Raw genomic sequence first — 22261 nt, 5'->3', positions numbered from 1 at the left:
CTTCGAATGAAGTAGGTTTGGTGTAAATCCATGACTGCGTAAATATAACGTCAAATGTGATATTATTTTGTAATATTTATTTAAAATAGTTTAAAGTTAAACAAAATAATGTAGTGCATTAATTTTTTAACTGATTTCTGTGTAATTTGTTTAGGTATAAGGAATTTAAATTGATTAGTATTAATTAAACACAGTTTTTAGCAAAACAGGTGGTTGTAGAAAAAGTATAGTGTATAACACGTACAGAAAGGTAATTTCTTACTCGTTTGAATTGCGACACTCGCTTGCGCTCGTACCACAACTTTTCAAACTCGTGAGAAATTAGTACCTTTCTACACTTGTTACAGAATATACTAATAATTTAGAAAATCTCGGAGCAAATATTTTTAAAAAAGTCTTCTGTTGAACGTATTCATCTACAGTGCTTAGCTTTTTCACAATATATGTAATGAAAAGTCGGTTTTTCTACAACCACTATTCAAAATGCACTTTTCTGTACAGTTTTATGTTAACAAAGTTGATATTTTCTCCCAGTATAAGATACATTACATTAGTGTGCAAAAAAGTGACGTTTCTGTGCCGGAAATTTCTTTTTTCTACAACCACTATTCAAAGTGCACTTTTCTGCACGGTTTTATGTTAGCAAACTTGATATTTTCTCACAGTATAAGATATTTGACATTAGTGTGCAGAAAAGTGACGTTTCTGTGCCGCAAAGTGACGTTTCTGTGCCGCAAAGTTCTTTTCTGCACAGTTGACTACCTCATTCTGAGTAACGTTATATTCTGTTTACATCCGTGGACTACCGCATTCTGAGTAACGTTATATTCTGTTTACATCCGTGGTTAAACTTTAGACAAATATATAACCTATAAGACAATTATTATATTTAACTATAGCATAGAAACTAAATTATGGATGTTACAACTGTTTTATTTTACAATTTTATTCTTATTAAACATTTTATAATTATCCAAATAACCAATAAGGATTTAGCAACCTGTGCAAGAGACGTCGAATGAAGTAGGTTTTGTGTAAATCCGTGACTGCATAAATATAATGTCAATAATGTGTAATAATTGTTTAAATTTAAACAAATTAAGGCAGTGCATTAATTTTTTAACTGATTTCTGTGCAATTTATTTAGGTATAAGGAATTTAAATTGATTAGTAGGTATTAATTAAATACAGTTTAAAATTTATCACATAGGTACCTATTATAATTAATCGTCGTTTGGAAATTGTGATTTTTATTTTTAGGAAAAACTGTGCTTGTAGAAAAAGTATAGTGTGAAACACGTGCAGAAAGGTAATTTCTCACTCGTTTGAATTGCGGCACTCGCTTGCGCTCGTACCGCAACTTTTCAAACTCGTGAGAAATTAGTACCTTTCTGCACTTGTTGCACAATATACTATTTTCTACAACCACTATTCAAAACGCACTTTTCTGCACAGTTTTATGTTAACGAAGTTGACATTTTCTCACAGTACAATATAAATATATGACATTAATGTGCAGAAAAGTGACGTTTCTGTGCCGGAAAGTTCTTTTTCTACAACCACTATTCAAAGTGCACTTTTCTGCACGGTTTTATGTTAGCAAACTTGATATTTTCTCACAGTATAAGATATTTGACATTAGTGTGCAGAAAAGTGACGTTTCTATGCCGCAAAGTGACGTTTCTGTGCCGCAAAGTTCTTTTCTGCACAGTTGACTACCTCATTCTGAGTAACGTTATATTCTGTTTACATCCGTGGACTACCGCATTCTGAGTAACGTTATATTCTGTTTACATCCGTGGTTAAACTTTAGACAAATATATAACCTATAAGACAATTATTATATTTAACTATAGCATAGAAACTAAATTATGGATGTTACAACTGTTTTATTTTACAATTTTTTTCTTATTAAACATTTTATAATTATCAAATAACCAATAAGGATTTAGCAACCTGTGCAAGAGACGTCGAATGAAGTAGGTTTTGTTTAAATCCATGACTGCATAAATATAATGTCAATAATGTGTAATAATTGTTTAAATTTAAACAAATTAAGGCAGTGCATTAATTTTTTAACTGATTTCTGTGCAATTTATTTAGGTATAATAAATTTAAATTGATTAGTAGGTATTAATTAAATACAGTTTAAAATTTATCACATAGGTACCTATTATAATTAATCGTCGTTTGGAAATTGTGATTTTTATTTTTAGGAAAAACTGTGCTTGTAGAAAAAGTATAGTGTGAAACACGTGCAGAAAGGTAATTTCTCACTCGTTTGAATTGCGGCACTCGCTTGCGCTCGTACCGCAACTTTTCAAACTCGTGAGAAATTAGTACCTTTCTGCACTTGTTGCACAATATACTATTTCTGCACAGTAGTCTACCTCATTCTGAGTAACGATATATATTTTGTTTACAGCTGTTGTTAAAGTGTAGGCAAATATAACCTTTAAGACAATTATTATACTTAATTACCGAATAGAAATTAAATTATGAATGCTACAACTGTTTTATTTTACAATTTTATTCTTAATAAATATTTTATAATTATCAGTTAACCAATAAGGATTTAGCAACCTTAACAAGATACGTCGAATGAAGTAGGTTTGGTGTAAATCCGTGACAGGTGCGGCTAAAGATACAGTGCGGCTCCCTAATTTGCGCATGCGTGTCCTCAACTCCAACGTTGCCGTTTCCGAGATAGTTTGAAGGACAAATTTGTCAAATTACGTTGAGAACAAGAAACGCGTCTAACTTCACTTGTATTTTATATATTTGTCACAGCTTTGGTTGTTTGTTGGATATTTTTTATATTTTGGATCTAAGTTGTATGTGTCCTGTTTTATTCATTAAAAAGAACTCCTAAATAAAAGTTTATTCTCAGATACAGATTATTCATGGTTTGACCCAAATCAATATGAAAAAAGGACATTTATTGAAGCTATATAATTTTAAACTGTTAATTACAAGAATCACATAGGCATTCTTTATAATTAATTTAGACATTTTTGTGTAGAAATAAATATTTTTAGTAGGTATAGATATATAAGATGTAATTTCAATTAATTTGAATACACAAATATCATGCTTGAGAGATTGTGGAAAAGTTTAGGGTTTGTTAAAATTCTGGATTCGAAAGTACAGTTCAATTCAACAGATGTAACATAATATACCTATGGTATTATATTAAACAGGTTAATACAATAAAACAAAGGTTTTTGGAATTTTAATCCTTTATTATATTAGATATAGGGCTGGTACTTTATGTCCCCGTTAAACCGCCATTAGATAACCGGGTTTAATAAGGACAGAAATATATGCATAGCATAGACATAAACACAATTATACTTATTATTATGATTAGGAGTGCGAAATTGGAAAACCAAGGTGAGGGATAGGAAGCTGATTCTGGAACAGGTCACAAGACTTACCATGGGTTGTGGAGCCAATGATGATGATATTATGATTATAAGTACATGATATTACAACGCAAGAGGCCCAAAGAGGTACTTTTTTTCCCGATTAGCTAACCGAGGTTTAACCGGGACATAAAGTACCGGCCCATAATCTATAAAGTTTTCAACCAAAAGTATGTATTACACTTTCATTTTCGTGTCATCAGATTTTGTTTATTTAAACATACAGTCAAAAAAATTAATAAAAAAAACACTATAAAGCTAATTTTTCTATTATTATTTTTGTCCTTCAAAATAACTTCTTTGTTCATACATTTTTGCTAGTTGTGGAAGTCCTTTTAACAGAATGAGATATAAAATAAATTTTAAAGGATACTCAAAATCAAACACCAATATCATGTATGTATTTATAAATTTATTAATAAACTGCTAATAATAATAAAATACTTAAATCAGTCACCAATATAATATACAGTAAAACCTCTATAGAACGGACTTAGGATATAACGGACAAAAAATCTAATCAAACGTAAAAAAAATTTGAATGCAAAAAATATGAAAAATCGAATTCTGGAAGAAAAATCAGCAAGGACAGAATATCAGCACTGCTTTGTACTAACGCCGATGGATTGCATATATTTGCCAACAATAGGGCTTTTCATCGATTGTCATTTGTTTCGAGCTTCTGTCATGTGTCGCATAATATTAATATATCTATGTCATACGTCTTTGGTTTGTATTATTGTAGATACCAATAACGTATGTCGTAGATATATTAATATTATGTGACATATGACAGAAGCTCGAAACAAATCACTGTGAATGAAAAGCCCTATTAGAGGAGCATTGGCAAATCTCATAAACCTAGAGTTGTCAAAGATATAATGCATCATCTGCCCGTTTCATAGTATAGCTCTAATAAGGCATGGTTCACCACAGATATTTTCAGAAATTGGCCTTTTTAAAGAATTTAAACCTGCTGTTAGAAAATTTCAAGAGAAGAAACTGGAAATACAGCCGAAAGAGGTGGTGAAATATTTATTGAATTTAGACAACGCTCCTGCTAAACCCTGTAGACCAGGGTAGAAAAATAAAAACGGGAAAAAAATCAATACAGGTATTTGAAGGTGCTAAATTGTAGGGAGGATATAGTTAATTAAAAATACATACAGAGGTACTCGTAAATCGACCTCATTTTTTTATAAAAAAATGCCAAAGTCAGAAAATATTGTTTTTTGCCTATAGCATTTTTAGTATCATATTTACAGCAAAAGTTGTGTTATAAAAGTTATGTATCACAAAAAAAACGATTAATTTGAATTTTTACAAGTTAAAATCCATCAAGAATTAACCGAGATAATTGCAAAAAACCACGTTTTTTGCACTATTATTGAAATGTTAATAACTTTTACTAAATAGGTCGTAAGGAACTTATTGTACCTTGATCATGAGGTAATTAAGTGCCTTTATTAGTTTACAAAATCCCAAGAAGATCTGTTTGTTAGTTTACAAGTTATGTTAAATGTTTATCCCAGATATCGAATGTTTAAACAATCATTGTTGCCCAAGCAGTGTTTTCAGAGCTTTTTGGCAAAGTGCAATGACTACTTAAAGACTCAAAGTACTAAGAAAGTTAAAAAAATAATATATTTGTTTTTGAAATGTTGTTAAACAAGGCGATAAAAAAATGGTAAGTTTTTTCCTTATAAACAATTAGAATATCTTTGCCATTTTTTCTGATAAATAATTATAATTGGTTGTGTCAAAAATCTGGTAAAAAAATGCATATTAAAATGAAAAAAATAACTTTCTAGGACCAATAATAGCCAAGTTATACTTTTTTTTTTGAAAAATCACATCTCTATTGTTTATAAATATTAAGAGTTGAAATTTTTACAGCATGGTAATAAATATCTATATTTTATATGACAATTGATAAGTACGAAATATCTTCTATTTAAAACGAGTAATAACCCTGTAAAATCAAGTTACTCACGCTGACTGAGCTGGGACCGTGTGATATGGAAGAATGTCGGAGTTCAGTTTCTCTAGTCGAGATTTTGCTATAGAAAGTTCAATTTGGAGCGCTTGAAAAATTTTATAATATCTCAGCTTCCAGAGAACGTAGAGCCTTCAATTTTTTTTTAAATTGTAGTAACTCGACGAAAGAATAACAACTAGCTTATTTTCATTGACCGGAAAAATCGGAAAATTCTGGAAAATGGATTTTTTTATTCAACATTCTATTTACAACGTTAACAGTAATATATTTTGATAAATATTTTCATAAAATATTATAAATTTGTGAACAAATATTAAAATATAATTATAGTATGTATATATATATTTATATATAGGGTTGTTCATTTTATCCGCCTCAGTGTCTGTACAGAAAACGACTTGATTTAAAAAAAAATCTTCATAGAAATATACAAAGCCATTAACACTACAATCTGAAAATAATATGAATTATACAGGGTGCTTCAAAAAGTATGTCAAAGATATATTTTTTATGGAACACCCTACACCTGATGAAATTTTTGAATTGCTCAATTTGAAAGAATATGCTAGCTGCTAGCTAGACTATACCTAAGTACAGGGTGTTTTAATTTATATAAATTTTTAGAGAAATGTAAAATTTTAGAAAAAAATAAATATTTACGAATCTAAGAATCGGTGACAATTTTTTCTTGGATCTTCATAATATACTATTTAGCATATTTAAACAGATGTTTATTGTAACAAAATTTATAATTACTTAGGTCCAGTTTCACCAACAACAAATAAATCAATAAATACTATTCGTCGAATAAAATGTATTAGATGTTTAAGTTTATATTTTGTTTCAATATAATTTTAATAATTTAAAGTGAAACTGGCGAATTTACTTTCTTCTAAACATTTACAGTCAGATTAACTTGCCAATTTACTCAAAGGGTAAGTATTTTTTTGATAAATAAATAAAATAAGTCTTATTTGACGTTAGTAAAATGGAGATATGTCAGTTTATTGGTCGAATAACTTTAATCATAGAATAAACTACTATTCGTCGTTGGTGAAACCGGCCATTAATCGTACATTTTTAGATTTAAAAACTAATTGGCAACAAAAACATTCTCAAATTAAGAAAAAATGTATATGTATAGATTATAATTATTGATCTTCGTTAATTCTACACAGTTTATGTACAGATTTATTAATTTCTTAAACATTATCCCTAATTTTTTTAAACAAATCTTCTTCAACTTCACTTTTGTCATCTATAATAACTGTCAAAAGGTTGTAGCATCTTTTTTGTCAGTATCATCTTTGCAATTTATGCAAAGCTCGGTACAATTGTTCATTTTAAGAAATTATGGATAATGTGGAAGAAATTGATGAACCTGTTCAAAAACTGTGTAGAATTAACGAAGATCAATAATTATAATCTATACATTTTTGTTTCAATTTGAGAACGTTTTTGTTTTCAATTAATTTTTAAACCTGAAATTGTACGATCATGTAATTATAAATTTTGTTACAATAAAAATCTGCTTAAATATGCTAAATAGTCTATTATGAAGATCAAAAAAAAAAATTTGTCACCGATTCTTAGATTCGTAAATACCAGTTTATTTTTTTTTCTAAAACATTATATTTTTTTTAAACTGAAATAAATCAAAACACCCTGTACTTAGGTATAGTCTAGCTTATTGTTTAAGGGCAAATTCAAAAATTTCATCAGGTGTAGGGTGTTCCATAAAAAATATGTCTTTGATATACCACTCTTTTTTGAAGCACCCTGTATAATTCATATTATTTTTAAATTGTAGTGTTAATGGCCCTGTATATTTCTATGAAGAATTTTTTTTTAAATCAGTTCGTTTTCCCTACAGACACCGAGGCGAATAAAATGAACAACCCTGTATACATACTATAATTATATTTTAATATTTATTCACAAATTTATAATATTTTATGAAAATATTTATCAAAATATATTAGTGTTAACGTTGTAAATGAATGTTAAATAATAAATACATTTTCCAGAATTTTCCGATTTTTTCGGCCAATGAAAATTAGCTAGTTGTTAATCTTTCGTCGAGTTACCCCAAAAAAAATTAAAGGCTCTACGTTCTCTGGGAGGTGAGATATTGTAAAAATTTTCAAGCGCTCCAAATTGAACTTTTTATAGCAAAATCTCAACGCGAGAAACTGGACTCCGACATTCTTCCATATCACACGGTCCCAGCTCAGTCAGCGTGAGTAACTTGATTTTAAGGGTTATTACTCGTTTTAAATAGAAGATATTTCGTACTTATCAATTGTCATATAAAATATAGATATTTATTACCATGCTCTAAAAATTTCAACTCTTAATATCTATAAACAATAGAGATGTGATTTTTCAAAAAAAAAAGAATAACTTGGCTATTATTGGTCCTAGAAAGTTTTTTTTCATTTTAATGTACATTTTTTTACCAGCTTTTTGACACATCTAATTATAATTATTTATCAGAAAAAATGACAAAGATATTCTAATTGTTTATAAGGAAAAAACTTACCATTTTTTTATCGACTTGTTTAACAACATTTAAAAAAAATATATTATTTTTTTTTAACTTTCTTAGTACTTTGAGTCTTTAAGTAGTCATTGCACTTTGCCAAAAAGCTCTAAAAACACTCCTTGGGCAACAATGATTGTTTAAACATTGGATGTCTGGGATAAACATTTAACATAACTTGTAAACTAACAAACAGATCTTCTTGAGATTTTGTAAACTATACTAAACTAATATTTTCTGACTTTGGTCTTTGTTTATAAAAAAATGAGGTCGATTTACGAGTACCTCTGTATGTATTATTAATAAACTATATCCCCCTACGATTTAGCACCTTCAAATACCTGTACTGATTTTTACCCTGAAATCGCTCATATTTATTTTTCTACCCTGGTGTATTGTGGAGAAACACAAAACATGTAGATACACATTAAAACTAGCTTTGGCCCTATAATGAGGTATGTTTTTGTTTATGTTTTCAGTTTTTTTGAATGTTTTTGTTTTAATTACTTTTTAAATCTACAAATGTACGATTAAATATTTATAAATATTATTACAATAAATATCTGTTCCAATATGCTGAATAGTCTATTATAAAGATCCAAGAAAAAATTTGTCACCGATTCTTAGATTCGTAGATATTAATTTTTTTTCTTAAACCTTACATTCTTATAAAAATCGAAATAAATCAAAACACCATGTATTTACGTGTAGGAAACCCTTATAAAAATATAGCTTATTTTTTAAGGAAAATTCAAAAATGGCTCACGAGTAGGGTGTTCCATAAGAGAAAATATAACTTTAGTATACCCCTCTTTTTTGAAGCACCCTGTATAATTTTCATGAGTTTTAGATTGTAGTGTTAATTGCCCTGTAAATTGCTGTCAAGAATTTTTTTTTAAATATCAAGTCGTTTTCCGTACAGAGACCGAGGCAAATACGATGAACCACCCTGTATGTATATAAAGATACTATACATTTATTATCTATTTACAAATTTATAATATGTTGTGAAAATATTTATTGAAATATATTAGTGTTAACGTTGTAAATGAATGTTGAATAAAAAAGTCCATTTTCCAGAATTTCCCGATTTTTCCGGTAAATGGAAATTAGCTAGTCGTTATTATTTCGTCCAGTTACCCCAATTTAAAAAAAAAATGAAGGCTCTACGTTCTCTGGAAGCGGAGTTATTGTAAAAATTTTCAAGTGCTCCAATTTGAACTTTCAATACCAAAATCTCGAAGCGCGAAAGCGGACTCAGAGATCCTTCCCCCATCACACGGTCCCAGTTAAGTCAGCTCGAGTACCTTCATTTTAAAGAGTTATTACTCATTTTAAATAGAAGATATACTGTAGTTATTAATTGCAATGTAAAATATAGATGTCTATTATGATTTTTTGCAAATTACGACTCTTAATATTTATAAACAATACAGATATGATTTTTCAAAAAAAAAAGTATAACTTGGGTATTATTGGTCATAGAAAGTTTATTTTTAGTTTTTAATGTGTGTTTTTTACCACTTTTCTGATACAACTAATTATAGTTATTTGTCGTGAAAAATAACAAAGTTATTCTAAATATTTATAAGGAAAAAACTCGCTATTTATTAAACGACTTGTTTAAGAACATTTAAATAATAAATGTATCATTTTTTTTAATTTCTTAGTAGTTTGAGTCTTTAAAAACTCATTTCACTTTGCTAAAATGCCCTGAAGATACTCCTTGGGCAACAATAGATGTTTAAACATTCAATGTTTTGGATAAACAATTAACGTAACTCGTAAACTAACAAAACGATCTTCTTGATACTTTGCACTATAATAAAGGCACATAATATCCTCATAATTAAGGTACAATATGTTCCTTAGGGCATATTTAGTAAAAGTTATTAACATTTACAAAATAGTGCAAAAAATGTGGTTTTTTGCAAATATCTTGGTTAATTATCTATCAATTTTAACTAATCAAAATTAAAATTAATCGTTTTTTTATGATACACAACTTTCATAATACAACTTTTGCTGTAAACATGATACAAAAAATGCTACAGGCAAAAAACAATATTTTCTGACTTTAGCCTTTGTTTATAAAAAACTGAGGTTGATTTGCGAGTACCTCTGTATGTATTTTTAATTAACTATGTCCCCCCTACGATTTAGCACCTTCAAATACCTGTATTGATTTTTACCCTGAAATCGCTCATTTTTATTTATCTGCCCTGGCGTACTGAAACTATTCGACATTCAGCAGACGGAAATTTTAATAATTGTATGTTTTTTTCAAAAAATACATCGCTTTTTCAACACATGGGTCAGTGAATAATTTTGGCAACCAAACGAGTATATTACAGAAAGTTCTTTGATGAAGTAAAAAAGTAAAAAATATTAAACAAAACTTGATTCTTTTTTAACCTACAGATTTATACACTGTCTAAATACAGTACATATTTTCAAAAATAAATTTTTAATTGATTTTAAACCTATTTTTATATAACGGACTTTCGGCTTTAACGGACATCCCGTCCCCCCAATTAGTCCGTTATATCGAGGTTTTACTGTACCTATTTATTTATAAATTTATTAACAAACTGCACTCCAATATAAAATTAAAATTATCAACATTATACTACATTACAATGACCTTTCCGTCATGTTCGAAGCATATTATACTACCAACATTCGTCGGAATATATTCTTTTTAGTATGTGTGTAGTAGAAGCATAGCATATACTATAAAAACATTCTAAATTTCATGTTTTTTGCATATACTTCAAAGAATATTCTCGGACCAAATATACTGAGCACATTCATGTACATAGTTACTTAGAATATTCGTAAAAGTTTATTCTTGGAATAAACCTTTATCGAATATTGATTATCGAATCTACCAAGAACATGAAATTGTTATGTGGGAACCATTTAGGCTTGAGTTAAATGGAGAATAATCTTTTAAAACAAACACACACAAAATTTAGTTGCACTAGATTTGCTCCTGGTTGAAAATGTAGGTACTGCCACAGCTGGTTTGATTAACTAACAGCATCCACCTTTTCCAGTATTTCAATGTTTTCTCTATTAAAAACTGCAATATTATGTAAAAGTATACAAGCCGATATTATTCTTCAAACAAAAGGTAACTTGCATCTCATTTCACATATTAATATGGGGAATCTTTTCTTCATAAAATACCAAATATCGTTTCAATAACAATTCTTGAGGCAATTTGTGATTGATTATACAGCACTTCAACTACTGTCTGAAGATTCTGCAATTGTGTCATTTGTCCATAATTCTCCATTTTAATATACCATCATAATATGCAAAAGTACTTCTAAAAGTAAAACTTCTAAACCTAAAATAGCACTTCCATATTGTATGATGGTTAAGTTGTTCTTTAACTGACAAAATAATTAAATTCAACGTTTTACTCTTTTCAATGATCTTATATATTTTCTTAATACCCTTACAGGTACAGGTAAAATAAAATAGAATTTTATTTTTATAGGTTATTTTTATATTTACGTTTACATTACAAAAATATTATTATGTCATTTGTCAAAATAAAAGATTCATTGCCACGAGCTAGCATTTTGAATTTCCCGGCGATGTCAATGTGTAAACAACATGACAACGTTGTAAATATTTTGACGCTTGCGCAAATTAGGGAGCCGCAATGTATCTTTAGCCGCACCTATCCGTGACTGCGTAAATATAACGTCAAATGTGATATTATTTTGTAATAATTATTTAAAATAGTTTAAATTCAAACAAATTAATGTAGTGCATTAATTTTTAACTGATTTCTGTGTAATTTGTTTAGGTATAAAGAATTTAAATTGATTAGTATTAATTAACACAGTTTAAAATTTATAATTTATTGTTATAATAAATCTTCGATTGGAAATTGTGATTTTTAATTTTAGCAAAATTTGTGGTTGTAGAAAAAGTATCTGTTTTATTTTAGAATTTTATTCTTAACAAATATTTTATAATTATCAATTAACCAATAAGGATTTAGCAACCTTAGCAAGATACGTCGAATGGAGTAGGTTTGCTGTAATGGTGTAAATCCATGACTGCGTAAATATAGTATTTTTACTACAAAAGCGATATTAAGTAGGTCAAAATTTTTGACGTAAGAGAACTGTCAAAACATTAGAATGTGACTTTTCATTATTGCCATGCTGATAATAAACATGACAATAATGAAAAGTCACATTCTAATGTTTTGACAGTTCTCTTACGTCAAAAATGTTGACCTACGTAATATCGCTTTTGTAGTAAAAATACTATATAACGTCAAATGTGACATTATTTTGTAATAATTATTTCAAATAGTTTAAATTCAAACAAATTAATATAGTGCATTAATTTTTTAAATGATTTCTGTGTAATTTGTTTAGGTATAGGGGAAGGTGGGGAATATCGCGCACTTAAGCGGAAAAGGTGATTACGAGCAACTAAAACTGATTTTAAAAATAAAATTTGCATTGGCCTGTTGGGTATGGTATTGGCCAAAACTTGGCTATGCTCAATTTCGTTCTATTCAAACAGTTAAATAATAATAATATTTTTTCTACACTAGTGCATTTGCGCGATATTCCCCATCCCGTGGGGGTAATTTCGCGCACAGAGTGGGGCAATATCGCACGTTCAAAATTTATGATACATTCTATGATATTTATGTAAATACGTATTAAAAAAACACAAAATATTTGCAAACTGTTTAAACAAATTTTTTAAACAAACAAAAAACTTAAACTTTTAATTAAACTGCGAAACAAACTTATTGTCTATTTTGATAAACAATTATTGGTAATATAAAAAAAGTAAATTAATAACATAAGCTAAAAAACGCCCAAATAAAAGCCATTAATCAACAAAATCTATGTAAAATAAAAAATTATAAAAAAATAAAGTAGGTACCTATTATAAATATTTTACCACATAACTCAACACGGGTAAAAACCGCGCCGTATTATCCCTCACGTATATTTTCCAAATAATAATAAATATAAAAAAAGTGGGGCAATTAATGTAAGATAAATTATGGTTAAAAAAAGGCTAAAACACCATAGATTTAAACAAACTCAAAAACAACTAAATAAGTTAAACATTTTGGCTTACCTTGCCTATTTTGTCACAGCAAAATAATATAACGGCCACGTTGCAAACAGATAAATGCATATTAGCGCCACGGGTGTGAACTTTACAGAATTTGCAATAATCGACATTATTTGGTTGGTTGACTGCTAGAGATCAGCACTAGCCGAAATTTTATAATAATTCTCAGAGAACGAGAAACATGGTGCGCGGTATTCCCCGGCGCGCGGTATTCCCCACCTTCCCCTAAGGAATTTAAATTGATTAGTATTAATTAACACAGTTTAAAATTTATAATTTATTGTTATAATAAATCTTCGATTGGAAATTGTGATTTTTAGTTTTAGCAAAATATGTGGTTGTAGAAAAAGTATAGTGTGTAACACGTTTGAATTGCGGCACTTGCTTGCGCTCGTACCTCAACTTTTCAAACTCATGAAAAATTAATAAATACTGTTTTTGCTTAAATTTTAATAAAAAAACCATGAGGCAGTAAAAATTTCGATACCCACGAGATTGAAAAGTAGTATTGGAACATACCCAGTAAAACCTGTTTTTGGGTCTGGCCCCACATGATCAATCATTATACGTTGCTCGGTTTCACTTGTACAGGTACCAACATAAACGCCTGTATTAGTTCCTTCAAAGTCTTCCAAATTCATACCAGCGTCAAAAATAGCTTCTACGGTTTTTTCCAGAAGAATTCTGCCTGCACAGTCTTGAGATTCACCTTGTTTGTAATGAACACCTAAAATAAAAATTACATAATAATTACTCAGACATTTCAATGAACCTAACAAATTAGCAAATAAAAGTTTCTTTGATTTTTTCGATTTAAATTCTTATTAGCGACACCCATACAAATGTCTCTCGTATCTTCAGATACTTCTTCTTCTTCATGTACCATGTCCGTTCAGCACATTGGTTATCATCATAGCTATCTTAATTTTATTCAGGCCGCCATAAATGGCATGCTTGTATCAATACCATACCAATCTCGTAAGTTCTTCAACCATGAAGTCTTTCTTCGTCCTGGACTGCGTTGTCCTGCTATTTTTCCTTGCACAATATTTTGTATGGTATGTTAAACAGTAAATGATTAAGTTCAATTAGTTACCACTATAAACAGCCCGGATTAACCGATAATAGTATAAAAGGCCCGGTTTCAGGTAAAATTTATTTTAGGCTTTATTATGGGAGTACCGTCTAGTCAGTGTTAATTGCAAAAGACCAACTCTGTCTACCTCGGTGGTTTATCGCTCCGGGTGCGTCTTAACAATGGGCCAGGTCAGATAAATTTAATAATATTTACGACAGCACTAATTGAACTCAAACCATTTACTGTTGAACAAACCATACCAACCTATATTTAGAACCTCTCATTACATATCCGAAGTACTTCAGCTTTCTCTTCTTGATGCTTTTTATAACATCCGTAGTCTTATTGAGACGTTCTACTATTGTGGAGTTTAGAATTTTCTCCACCCAAAAAACTTTTAAAATTCTTCAACGTGGAATGAAGTAAACACTTCTGTTGTATGTAGGCATATGAATTTATTAAAATTCTTAAAATTTATCCACAGTGGAAGTACAAAACGTTTTCGGTCAAACTGACCATCATCAGTGTAAACGTCCAGTGTACAAGTAATTGTAACTAGCCATTTCAATAGGTGTAAAAACCTCTAAATTACATTATTGTTACATTCTGGATTAGAAAAGTGGTCGACATTAAGTCGATGTCTTAAGATTTTAAAGATCACGACATGTGAATGTATTTCATCCTTGCTCGAAAATTGCACAAGGTAAGTACTTGTGTTCAAGTGAGAGGTTAACAACCAACTACAATTACTTGTACACTGGACGTTTACACTGATGATGGTCAGTTTGACCGAAAACGTTTTGTACTTCCACTCCCTTGTGGATAAATTTTAAGAATTTTAATAAATTCATATGCCTACATACAACAGAAGTGTTTACTTCATTCCACGTTGTTGTATGTTGTATTGAAGGTATACAGCCAACTACAGGGTTTACCCCCTTTTTAGTGTTTTAAAATTCTTCTATAGCACCACAATTAGGAAGCCAAGGTGATGTAGATCACTTTTACCGTTGACTGAATACCGCTTTTACTCACAGTCCAAGACTCGACACCATATAGGAAGACCGAGAACAAGTAAAAGCTAAGTAGGTGGATCCTCAATATTAATTTTAGGTCTCTCTTATTTAAAACCTTGGCCATTCTTCTCAAAGCGGATCTGGCCTGCTCAAGTTTGGATCTAATTTCACCGTGACTCTCTTCGTTACAGTTTAACTGATATATAAGGTAAACAATTTGATCAATTTTCTCAAATTTTTTACTATTTATGGTATATATAGACTATAGACGGTTTTATATTCTGTTGTTGATTTATTACGCATATTTTGGTTTTCCGTATGTTCAGATCCAGATCTACTTCTTTACAGCTCTCAACGAGACTGTCAAGTAATTTTTAAAGATTTTGAGTAGAAGCTCGTAGTACTGTGTCGCCTGCATAGCGCAAATTATTGATGAGTTTACCATTCACAATAGAGGCTCTTAGAACACAAGGGGTCTAAGCGCCAAGTTTTTAGAAAATTTTGTGAAAATTTCTAGACGAATTTAAAAAATCTAGGTAGGTACTACTTAGCATGTTTTCAATGGCATGTCATTTTTGATCATTTTATTGTTAGTTTATGTAGAAAGTTTGAAGCCACCATGTTTTCTATGTGTTTGGAAGTTTATTTTTCTATTTAAAACCCAATTTTCTAAAATCGTCACTTAGACCCATTGTGTTATAAGAGCCTCAATTATTACTTCTTTATTTGATTTTGAAAATGATTTGCTTGTTTTATACTAGTTTACTAGTTTAAATACTAACTTCATCTAGATTTCTTCTCTCTGTTACATAAACTTCTTAATTATCCATAGTCTACGTTTTTATCAGTTCACATATTTTTTATTATTCTTAATATATTTGATCAGTTTAATTTTATAGTCAATCCATAGTTAATAATCAAATAAAATTAAAAAAATATTTTAAAATTAAAATTAATAAAAATAATTTTCGTACAATAGATTTAAACTTTAAAAATGTATACTTAAAATGTTAGTATAGTGGATCCCAAACCCTTTTTTCAGTGCGTCATTAATTTTGACGTCATATAGGATTTTAAAAATGTCGCAATACATGAGATTTTAGTTAAATCTGACAGTTGTCATAATATTTATATTTATATTTATATTTATATTTATATTTATATTTATATTTATATTTATATTTATATTTATATTTATATTTATATTTATATTTATATTTATATTTATATTTATATTTATATTTATATTTATATTTATATTTATATTTATATTTATATTTATATTTATATTTATATTTATATTTATATTTATATTTATATTTATATTTATATTTATATTTATATTTATATTTATATTTATATTTATATTTATATTTATATTTATATTTATATTTATATTTATATTTATATTTATATTTATATTTATATTTATATTTATATTTATATTTATATTTATATTTATATTTATATTTATATTTATATTTATATTTATATTTATATTTATATTTATATTTATATTTATATTTATATTTATATTTATATTTATATTTATATTTATATTTATATTTATATTTATATTTATATTTATATTTATATTTATATTTATATTTATATTTATATTTATATTTATATTTATATTTGTATTTATATTTTTTTTATATTTATATTTATATTTATACTTATATTTATATTTATATTTATATTTATATTTATATTTATATTTATATTTATATTTATATTTATATTTATATTTATATTTATATTTATATTTATATTTATATTTATATTTATATTTATATTTATATTTATATTTATATTTATATTTATATTTATATTTATATTTATATTTATATTTATATTTATATTTATATTTATATTTATATTTATATTTATATTTATATTTATATTTATATTTATATTTATATTTATATTTATATTTATATTTATATTTATATTTATATTTATATTTATATTTATATTTATATTTGTATTTATATTTATATTGATATTTATATTTATATTTATATTTATATTTATATTTATATTTATATTTATATTTATATTTATATTTATATTTATGTTGTTCTGAAGCTATTTTCTTGTGGCATTTTTATAATCAAGTATATTCAAATGGGAAATAAGCCACAATTTTACCTAAAAATGATTTTATTAACGTTTCGACGCCCAAGTCGGGTGTCGTTGTCAAAATACAAAATAATACTAAATAAACAAAAATGTTGTTGCTTAGTAAAAAATTCTTCTAATAATTTATTTAATCTGACTCATTTATATCGGCAATTCAGACACGTATTATACATTTTAAAGTAGACGACTTTAAAATGTATAATACGTGTCTGAATTGCCGATATAAATGAGTCAGATTAAATAAATTATTAGAAGAATTTTTTACTAAGCAACAACATTTTTGTTTATTTAGTATTATTTTGTATTTTGACAACGACACCCGACTTGGGCGTCGAAACGGTAATAAAATCATTTTTAGGTAAAATTGTGGCTTATTTCCCATTTGAATATACTTGATTATTTATATATTTATATTTATATTTATATAAACATCAATATTTATAGACATATTTGTCAGAATATTAATATTTAAAAATTTTTAATATTTTAATGTAAAAATAAATAAATATAAAATCAAATTTCACTATACAATGTCTGAATATACCAATGACGTAAAATTTACCATTGATATGTCGTTCATTGACGTTTCTGAAAAGTACTAACCTAGAAATTACAATTATTGTCATTTTACCATATTATGATCAATTATTTTTGTGTCAAATTATCTTTACTCGTCTCATTGATTTGGAGTGTTGTACTATTTGGAGTGTTGTAATTGCTAACCAATTATACATCTATAAGTATAAATCCGTTTTAAGGCTATGGGTACATAATTCGCAAATATTTTACGTGAATCCCTACTTTTTCTGTCTTTACACGGCAAATGACGTGTAGTAAAATTCACATTGGTATGGATATGTAAACATTACTAGAATGTCATTCTACTTGAAAATGTCATCATTAATTTAAAGAGATGGCTTTTGAATGTTCTTGGATAACTGTTATTTTTATAATTGCAAATTATTAATTCAGTTAATAAATGTGATAATTTTTTCACTAACTATGTATTCAGTGATTGTAATAATTTATTTGTACAACAAAAACTAATACTCAATCGAGAAAAGACGAAAATTGTTAAAGTGATTTTTTAATAATATATTGAAATGGAACGCTTACAATTTTGAACATCTTTAACAACAAAATACTTGGATCACAGAATATATATTATCCTGATGTATTCTCTGCTTGGATCTTCCACAAATAATACACAATAAATAACTTTTTATTAAGTTCACGTCTTAAATAAATTATTTATCAAATACACTATATATCAATAATATTTAATCAATAACTCAACATATTCCCGATGCAATGTCAAATATTTAAAATTGTCACTGATTGTCAGTGTCTGACTGACAATATATGCTGACAATATTATATTCGGCTGAGTGCGTTGTAAGACAAAGATAGATTTGGAAAATATTACCACGGCATTATGTTTATTTTTTTCAAATCCTGAAAAAACCAATAAATATTTTTGAAAAATTTAAACGCAGAATGAAAGACTAAATTATTACCGAGGGCCGAAAGTCCCTTAGAATAAATAAAAAGTTTATTTTGAATGAGATATTTGAAATTAAAAATCACACTAACTTTTCTCTTAGTTTTTCATCCCTGCAACTTATTAAAATAAACATTATAGAAGTTCTCAGGGACTTTCGGCCCTCGCTAATAACGTAATCTTTTATTCTGCGTTTAAATTTTTCAAAAATATTTATTAGTTTTCTCAGGATTTGAAAAAAATGAATCCCCATTTGAACAGCATTGCAGCCGGAAATACGTTCCGATCCTCTTAATATGCAAATACCCGTCAAGGAATAGGTACATCATTTTCTAAGCTCAATGTATAATAATCACAGAGGTACGGGATTCATGTTCCCGGTAGTTATCCATTAACATCGGCTTTGAGCCGTTTCAATTTTAGATCAATCAAGTTAGTAAAAAATAAGCCGTTTTTCGACATAATTGAAAAGACGAGGTTTGACAGTTGAAATGTGTAGTATGAGATATTACAAAAAGACTTCCATCTTGGGATTCATCAATTTTTTAGTGGAACAATTTTTAAATAAACAATCAAAACGCCAAACTTAGTTTTCTGCTCATAACTTAAAAACTTGTTTATTTAAAGATTTGATGTCCACAGGTAACTTTTTGAGAAAAAAAGATACATCGAATGAGATACGCTAAATGAAAATCGGTTAATAAACAAAAAAGTTATTGCAAAACGGACGACAAAATCGCTGTTTTTGAATATTGTTAATAAAAATTTTATTGTTTATTAAAATATGTTTAAATATATAGGTCTGGAACCCGCGTATGAAAAAAAGTTGATTAATAGCAAGCTGAAAATTTGTTAATAGCTTAAGGGTGTCTAGTCGGATAAACTTTGATATATGGGAACACTGGAACAGGGGCAGTTTTAATTGTGGAATAGGTTAAAAATTTGGAACGGTCAGACCACGAAAACGGCACATGTATTTTGTCCGACAGAACAGACTTAAACTCTCCGAACAAAGAATAAACTCTCATGCAAAAATCAGACTGCTATTTATCACCAAATGGTCGTTTTAATGAGTGGAACATGTAGAATATGTCAAATGACAGGAATTATGACAGGTGATAAATATCAGTCTGATTTTTGCATGAGAGTTTAATCTCTGTTCGGAGAGTTTAAGTCTATTCTGTCGGACAAAATAAATGTACCGTTTTCGTGGTCTGACCGTTCCAAATTTTTAACCTGTTCCACAATTAAAACTGCCCCTGTTCCAGTGTTCCCATATATCAAAGTTTATCCGACTAGACACCCTTAAGCTATTAACAAATTTTCAGCTTGCCATTAATCAACTTTTTTTTCATACGCAGGATCCAGACCTAATACCTAAACTTGCGGGCAATATGGTGTTTGAATGGTGTGCAAAAAATGGTCCAGATCTGTTAAATAGGTTTTGCAAAATTGAATTTGTTTATAAATTTTTTTGAAAATCGAGCTTATTTCTGAGGCTGGTCCAGTTAATATGGCTAAATGTACCTCAACAATCCGGGGCTCATTTTCTTCGTTAAGATGTATACTAATAGCCTATGAAAAAAATAGTCAAAAAAATTACATGTACGTACACAAAATTATTTGTTAATAAATAGCAGTTTTTACGCTTATAAACAATTACAATAATTTCGTAGAAATTAGATCAAATTAAATGGCAATAAAAAATACGGAAAGCCGGTTAAAATACACACCTTCTAAAAAAAATTTTTAGGTCCTACAGCCCTTGGGGTCTGAGATGGCCCCTTTTTATGAAAAAATCACTGTTACGTTAATTAACAACACTAAGAGCTGAAATTAACCAGTCTTTTATAAGAAAACTCAAAGTTTTTAACGAAGTTTTTAGCAAGAAAAAGTGTTAAAAATGTTTAAACAGTAGTGGTATAAACAAAGAGTATTTTGCGTTCCGACTAAAGTAAAAAAAATAATGGGCGTAGACGAATGAGAATAACTTCGCGCACTACCATTCGCTTGACCGTTGCAGCTCATTTTTAAGATTGACAGTATACCGGATTTGAAGCTTAATATTAATATATATATTTTGGTAGAAACTTGAATTTTATGAATATTATTCTGTTGTACATTTATTTAGTAGAATTATATTTTAAATAAATAAATTTAAAAAATAACAATAAAAAGGCCATTTCAAAAAAGGTTTATACATCCCATTAGCTGCTTTGCTGCTTTTTAAAACTTGGTACAGTAGAACCCGATAGGTATAGGTCTTTTTTTCTTCTCTATTTTGAATCCGTGTGTAGTCCAGGCTGTATCGTCGACCCCGTTAGGTAAATTATTCCGATTCGTATGTTTTGCACAAACTTACTCAAAAACAAGTTTCTTATAACAAATCCAGAGGGTACCAAGAAATAACGCGGTCGGAAAATTGTTTAAACGATTGTTTCATTAGTTTTATGTTTATTTATAAAAGTTGGGTAATAAACGTTTTAGTTTATAACGTTAATCAACGTAGAATTAAACCATAGGTCCTTAAGAAGTCTTCTGAAAAATTTCAAGTCAAAATATGCAACAGGAAAAAAGTTACGCGACTTTATGTTTTTGATGGTGCTGAAAATGAAAATAAGGTTCATTTTTAATTTTAGATGGGGAAACATTGTCAAAATCGCAATTTTACTTTAAAAATAAAAAAAAGAAAAAAGAAATCACGTTTTTCTTAAAATTAAAAGTTACACCACTTTTTTCTATAAAACATTTTGTTCTCTGTACTCTAGATTTTAACATAAAATTAATTAAAAAGCTAAATTTCAAATTTTGTCACTCAACTTTTGCGATTAAACTTTGCAATTCAAGAATCTGCACCTTTTACTTCAAACAATTTATAACTTTTTTTATCTCTGGAAATCTCCAGCAGATACCCCGTAAGAAACTAAATTGACTACATAACCATCAGTGAGCGTTACAGAAATGCAGTAAAGTCTGTAAAATCCTATCCTGGCGCCGATGTGCCATCTGATCACAATCTATTGTTAGCCGAAATAAAATTACAACTTAAACGGATAAAACAACAACGATCCTCTAACAAACTGGATACCGATTTTATTAGAAACAACAGTCAGGGGATTGCAAACAATTTAGACAGCAATTTTGAGAATAGCGAACAACAAGAATCCATCGAGGATCATTGGAACCAAATCAAAACGATTATAAGCAACTTAACTCCAAACTTCAAAGAGAAAAATCAAAAGAAGCAACAGTGGATGAACGATGAGATTTTGAATTTGATGGAAAAAAGACGCAAATTTAAGAACCAAAATATCGAAATATATAAACGCATTAATAAAGAGATAATGACTAAAATACGAGCGGCAAAAGAAACGTACTTTGAAAACAAATGTTTAGAAATTGACGAGTTGCAGAGAAAACATGATTCA

General features: G+C 28.1%; 1 protein-coding gene across 1 annotated transcript in view; it reads right to left on the bottom strand.

Moving 5' to 3' along the window:
• The window catches only part of LOC126882672 (fatty acid synthase-like), a 410665-nt gene that overhangs the window by 311044 nt on the left and 77360 nt on the right, over nt 1-22261 (bottom strand). The window contains 1 exon segment of the mRNA XM_050647647.1: nt 13613-13820. Coding sequence (XP_050503604.1) covers nt 13613-13820 — 208 coding nt within the window.

Source organism: Diabrotica virgifera, chromosome 3 (assembly GCF_917563875.1).
Source record: "Diabrotica virgifera virgifera chromosome 3, PGI_DIABVI_V3a".
In the NCBI taxonomy this organism is placed as follows: Eukaryota; Metazoa; Arthropoda; class Insecta; order Coleoptera; family Chrysomelidae; genus Diabrotica; species Diabrotica virgifera.
Note: the sequence above shows the minus strand (reverse complement) of the source record. Positions and strands in the feature narration are given on the sequence as shown.